Genomic DNA, 6,520 nt, shown 5'->3' on the forward strand with positions numbered 1-6,520 from the left:
TACAGTGGCATGAAGCTAGAGTAACATACTGGTTATAGGTATTAATATTAATCTAATAGGCTTAAGAAGCTACATTATTAGACATAGGTTTCTGAGTCTACTGTCTCTGTATCAAAGAAGGAAAGAAATCATGCATTCTGATGTCTTTTTTTTTTTTTTCTTCAAACCAGTCAGTGTTTCAGACAAGATTTTCAGTTGGACGTGTGTACAAAATAAACTCGTAGGATCAGATTCTCTTTTACAATGAGGTCCCTTTTACACTTCCAGACTAGCATAAAGGGACCTTAGTGGCACTATGAATCAAGCCCAGAGAGCCTTAATCTGATTGCACACCAGGTTTACAGTATAGTTAATCTACTAACTATACAGCTATTCCTGATTTACAGCAATGAAAATGAGATTTCAGTCCTTAAATGATAGAGCCACTTTTCACAAATAAGCAGTGTTAGTAAGGACAAACCATCAAGTGCACATAAGCTAATTCTTTCTTTTTTTTCCTCTTTAGGTATGATTTTTATGTAATAAGTCAAATAGCACGTCAGGGAACTGTCAATCCCACATATTACAATGTTGTTTATGATAATAGTGGTTTAAAACCGGACCACATGCAGCGCCTCACATACAAGATGTGCCACCTGTACTACAACTGGCCAGTGAGTAAATAATCATGTATAATGTTCATTTAGTCTTGCAGGTTTACCAGCTGGTTTTAAATAAAACTGGAAAAAATTGTGTATAGTTTCACATTTGATGACTCAATGCAGTTATCACAGAACTGCTCTTATATTAAAGAGGTTAGGACTGCAGCTCCCAGTTGTAGTCACACTGCTGCTGATGTTATGGAGCAGCTTTTCCAGCTGAGAGTTGGTTGGAGATATTTACAAGGGTTAGGCAGCAGTTCCCAAAATTTTCGAGACAGTAATCCATTTTGACAATTCAATAAGACGCTGTGACCCAAGCAGTTTGAACTGGTGGGCAGGGGAGGAGTTTCTCCACTGGGAAAACACTCCCCCTGCCCCCAGACTTAAACCCCTTGCAGCCCCAAACCACCACTCCCACCTACCACACATGAGCTCTGCTGCTGCCCCCGCTGCTCCTTTGCCGGGCTGCGACCTCCTTTGTGCGGCTCACCTCAGCTCTCCCACTCCCTCACACTTGCAGCACTGAATGGGACTCTAATTGGTTTAACAGCTGTCTGTTAAACCAACTAAACTGAGTTTCATTTCAGCACAGCAGGGCAGGGATTGAGCCAGAGGAGTAAGTGGTGGCAGCTACAAATAGCTCTTTAAAGAGCCATGAGGCTTGGAGCCACCCAGCCAGTGACACTTAAAAAATCTAATGGTAACCCATGTTTGGTTCTCAACCCATAGGCTGGGAATCTCTTGGCTAGAGGTTATTAGTAACCAAAAAGCTATTTTCAAAGGCCTGTAATTGTTAAACCCCCTTACTGCCCCCCAAAATGTTTTGTTATATTCAGTTCCTAGTGAGCAGGTATTCATGTCACAATTACCTGTACTAATATGCACATTTATTAGCATCTGAATTGAGAGACAAAGATTGAATAGGCAGAAACTCTGCATTACACATTCACCACTTTGATTGAGGTAGCTCATTAAAAATAGCAGTGTAGCTACAGCAGCCAGGCTGGCCACATGAGTATATGCCTAGGGCTGTAGGTGGGATTATAGTTGATGAGGGAGTGGGAAGAAAAGAGCTGAAGATGTGAATCCTTCTCCTCAGCAAGTATTTAAGAAATTGAATGCAAATGCAGTCTTAAAAGGAGGAAAAAGTAGCTGATCCCTCCACTAGGTATATACAATATAATCTTTTTGAATGAAAAGGAGGGTATTTTCATTATGCAGGAGTATTCTCTGTACAGATGAAATTCAGCCAATAAACTTAGGGAATTTCTGTCTACTAGTGGCTGCGAGAGGAATCCTGGAATTAGATTATGTATAGAAATAGTGCTTGGGATCTTAAAATATTTTGCTTATTGCAGAGGAATGCAGCAGCAGAGGCTGGGGCTCTCTGTCTTATTTTCATCTGATGTTTGTTTTGTAGGGCCTAATAAGAGTGCCAGCGCCCTGTCAATATGCCCACAAGCTGACCTTCCTTGTGGGTCAGAGCATTCACAAAGAGCCAAGTCTGGAGCTAGCTGACAAGCTTTTCTATTTGTGAGGAAATTTTATTGACCTACAGATATACCATATCTGGATGATTATTCTACAAGTATGTTGTCATTTAATTTCCAGATGGTTTTACAGGGGTATTTTTTTCTTCAAAGATTTTAGAAAACTGTTTGGATAAGGTTGAAATTTAAAAAAAAAAATAAAGGTTTATTCTGTTTGCATTGCATTACTGTTTTTAATAATTATACTATATTACACCAAGCTTTTGCTTAGGTTCACTTTGTATTGATAGGCAGTCCTTTAAAAAAACAAGCTAAAAAACCAAGGTTGCACAGATGTTTTGGCAAATTAGCACAAATCACAGTAAACAAAATATAGCAAAATGTAAGGACGGGCACCTTGTTACACATACATACACATTAACTGTGAGGTGTTACTAAACACTTCAGAACTCAGTTAATTGAAAACAATTGGGTGGAAGAGGTTTTTTTAGTATGAAATGATGTTTTTTGCTTTTCATTTTTAAATGGTGTAGGTGACTAAATGCACTAGTTAAATAATTAGCCTTACTCTGTGAGATTTTCATTTAAGGATCTGGGTTTGACAGCCAAATTGTGTCTCAACAACTCTGGATGGTTGGTAAATATTACCATCCATGCTTTACAGATGGGTGCACTGGAGTTCAGAGACTTGGTCATAACAAAAATGTGAATGAAGAGCAGGAATACAACCCAGGGTCCTTAACCGGGTCTGACTTTTATGTGCATTTTGCTTTAGGCAAGACTGGATGTTAGTAGCACAAAAATACATTCTATGTTCAGATACTTCACAAATCTATGAAAAGTTGTGTTTTTAAAAAATTAGGGTATTTTACACAATAAAATCTGTTCTAAAAGGAGGAGGAAGTCAAGGAGAAGGAGGCCACCCACAGACCATATCTAAGGAGGTAATAAAAGTGAAGTACACATTTGCAGCAGTGGGTTGCTTCCACTTTGGGCAAACAAGTTCAAAGTATCAGGATTTACTGATAGCAAAGAATAATGCTGGAGTTGGTGAGCAACATAATTTAGGCTTTTTGATCAGCAACGAGTGCTGCATCTTGTTCCTTGCTCACATAGTTCTTGCCAGTTACCTAGTTCTCAGAAACCAGTGAAACTTAGTAATAGTTGCATTATTGTTACCAGAGGTCACTTATCAAAATAAGCACTTGCACAGCATTATTCAGTCCTTCATGCAGGTAGTTGGTCATCTGGAAACCAAGGAGTTCCTGGCAAAACTGGTAATACGAAGCATCTTGATGGGTTTTTTAAGTGACCGTCTCATTATTTCCATATACAGTTACAACATTAATTTCAGGATAGTGCCAGTTTCTCTTATCCTTTGCTTCATCTAGCTGTGCAAATAGGCACCACACCAAAAGAGCAAATTTTATAAACAGGTGTAACTCTTGAAGTCAATGGAAATACACCAATATGAGGGAGGGGAGAATCTGGCATATTTGCTTTTCCTGTATTGGAGTGAGAAGAATAAAAGGCCTAATGTGATTAATTACTGTGTAAAGCCAAGCATGTGCTTAAGTGCTTCACTGTGTAGGGATTTTCACAGCTGGTCTTGACAGCACTGCTTCAGTGTTCAATAAATCAGTCAATAACAACAAATGTTCAGAACCAGATTTTTTTTTTCGGAATAATCAAGTGAACGTGGGGCAAAGAGTGAATGAGGATGAGCTTGATCAGAACAGATTTCAGCTCTAAATTTAATTTAACTATTTTTAAATTATACGTTGTCTTAATCGAAGCTTAGAAATATTCTGCAAAATGTCAATTTTCTTTTCTTTTTCTAATAGAACATGCCATGTTAGTTTTCTTTTCATGTTCTTTTTGCATGTCTCAGCCATTTCTTGTAAGAGTTTGTTTTCTGAAACAGTGAGTATGCACATGGGCTGTGACTACCCTGCATTTCGCTTTTGGAAGCGGAATGCAAATGAACGAGATTGGAAATGCAGATGAGGCACGGACTTATATAGCTCGCATCTCATTTGCATATTCTTGTGTTATCTCACTTCCGGAAGAGCCTTTTCCAGAAGCAAAAACAGCCACGTAGGTGGGGTTCCTTTGAAAACAAACCCCCTTTTCAAAAGAACCCTTCTTCCTGAAACATAGTAGTCTATCATTGGGATCGCCCCTGAAAAAATACAGTTTAAGTGGGGACCAAATACAATTTAAGAAGTTAAAACTCAGATGCTTGAATTCTCAACCACTACTAGATTTCTAATGAAAATGCAGCATTTTCCCCAAAATAATTAATTCCTGTAAGCTCTGTTTTTAGCAGCAGTTTCTGAATAAATAATGCTGCATACTTGAATCAAATTTAAAAAAATACATTCCGGTGCAAAGGAATTTAGTCATGGGGATTGCTGTCTGCATCTAGATTACCTGTTTTGAAAGTAAGTGTCAGCAGTAACAATGGTTATCCTGGGCCAGTTTCAGTCATGCTTAGCCTTGAAGAAAAGTTCCTTAGTTCTTGAATGACCCCTTTGCAATTAATGGGACTAGTCACCAAGTAAAATACTTCTCTTAGGGTAGGTCTACACAGCAAAGTTCTTTTGAAATAACGATCATAGCATCTACACAATGCATCTGTTATTTTAAAATAATTTAGAAATAGCGCTTGGCTTATTTCAAAAATTTTAAATCTCATTCTACAAGAAATAGTGCCTATTTTGAAATAATGATTTCAAAAGAAAGGCTGTGTAAATAGGGAATAGAGCCTATTTCCAAATAAACCATAGTTCATCCAGTGCCTCTATTTCAAAACAGGCTGTGTGTGTAGATGGTGTATTTTGAAATAACTAAGTGCATTTTGTGTGTAGCATCATTATTTTGAAATAAGCTATTCCAGAATAGCTTATTTTGAAATAAGGCTGTTGTGTAGGCACATAAAGGCAGAGCTCTGGAACAGAGCAGGACAAGAACCACTTGATGCTCAAATCAAGAGAAGAAAGTGGGGATGGCTAGGCCACACTCAGAAAACCATCATCCAGCATAGTCTGTCAAACTCTCAAATTGAACCTGCAAGGAAAATGCAAAAGAGGAATACCTTGGACAACGTTAAGAAAATCTGGTGAGATTGAAGGACAACAATTGGAGTACTCCTGGAGTCAGCTGGAAGTTTTGTCTTGAGACAGAACTGAAGTGGAAGAGACACGTACACAGGATTTTTTTCCAGGTGCTGCCATTTTGGAAGCTGGTTGTGCTGGGCAGCTCCAAGCCACATGTGACTCTTAAAGGAGTCGTTAGCAGCTCCCACTCCTCACTCTTCCAGCTCCGTGCCCTGCCTGCTCTGCTGAAAGATTAGCACTTGATTTAATTGGTTTAATGGCTGGCAGGAGGGATCTAGCCATTAAACCAATTACATTGAGTGTTAGTTTTTCAGCCCAACAAGGCAGTGGGAGCTGCCCCATTGTGCAGTCAGAGGGCTTGGCTAGGAAGGAACAGCAGTGGGGTTCTTGTCAAGCCGGTAAGTGAATCCTGGGATTGGGAAGTGGTGAGGTTAAGCCTGGGTATGGGTGAGAACTTGTCTGGGCATGGGATGAGGATGGGCTGGTTTGGGCTCCACACATGGGGCTAGAAGGGCCCCACGTAGGGCGGTTAAGCCACCAGAGGCAGTTTGGGCTATGCTTGGGAAGGTTAAGGTGTAGGGTGGGGTTGGGCCTTGAGGCTGGGGAGAAGAATGATTTGGGGCTTGAGTTCCACCACCTTTTTCTCTAGGAAAAAAAGCACTGATTGTAGATGACCTATGCTCCACTTGGAGTACAAGGGCTTAAAAGCAGGTAAGTCAAGTAGACCTACACTTATTGAGCATGGGTGGTAGAATTTGGCTGTCTGCAACACTAGTTTCCTTCTAATGACTTAGATATCTGTTGTAGCAAATGGTGTAACAAAGGGTTCATCTACCTGGTAATGGGAGCCAAAATAAGGAAATAAATTGTAGTTCACATTTTTATGGTTGTCTACACTTGGTGATGATTGTTGTGCTTGCCAGCTCATACAGATACTCCCAATAGATTTCAGTGAATTAGCATGATTGAACAGTAAAGTAGTGGGGGATAGTATAGTCTGTAGCAAGGCATAGTCCAGCTTCCTTAAGCACCAACCCATCTGACCCCCATGAGTACATAAGTGGCATGGCTAGCCTATACTGCTGCTCCTCACTGTCCACGCTACCTGTTATACTCGTACTTTAGCTCACTAGCTCAGTGAGAGGCAGTGTGAGTATGTCTGCATGAGCTGGGAATCACACCTCTATAACATAGATGCAGACCTAATTATTCCAGCACAATTTGTGAGCATGTATATTTTGGAATAATAGTCCTCTATTTTGATCTAATT

At 39.8% G+C, this 6,520-nt stretch overlaps 1 protein-coding gene across 1 annotated transcript in view; it reads left to right on the forward strand.

Moving 5' to 3' along the window:
* The window catches only part of PIWIL4 (piwi like RNA-mediated gene silencing 4), a 63,104-nt gene extending 60,791 nt beyond the window's left edge, over positions 1–2,313 (forward strand). The window contains exons 19-20 of the mRNA XM_074983480.1: positions 506–653; positions 2,062–2,313. Of these exons, the coding sequence (XP_074839581.1) occupies positions 506–653; positions 2,062–2,178 (265 nt within the window). The 3' untranslated portion in view covers positions 2,179–2,313. The remainder of the gene's footprint in view (positions 1–505; positions 654–2,061) is intronic.
* Positions 2,314–6,520: the final 4,207 nt, after the last annotated feature.

This window comes from Carettochelys insculpta, chromosome 1, assembly GCF_033958435.1.
Source record: "Carettochelys insculpta isolate YL-2023 chromosome 1, ASM3395843v1, whole genome shotgun sequence".
NCBI classification, from domain to species: domain Eukaryota; kingdom Metazoa; phylum Chordata; order Testudines; family Carettochelyidae; genus Carettochelys; species Carettochelys insculpta.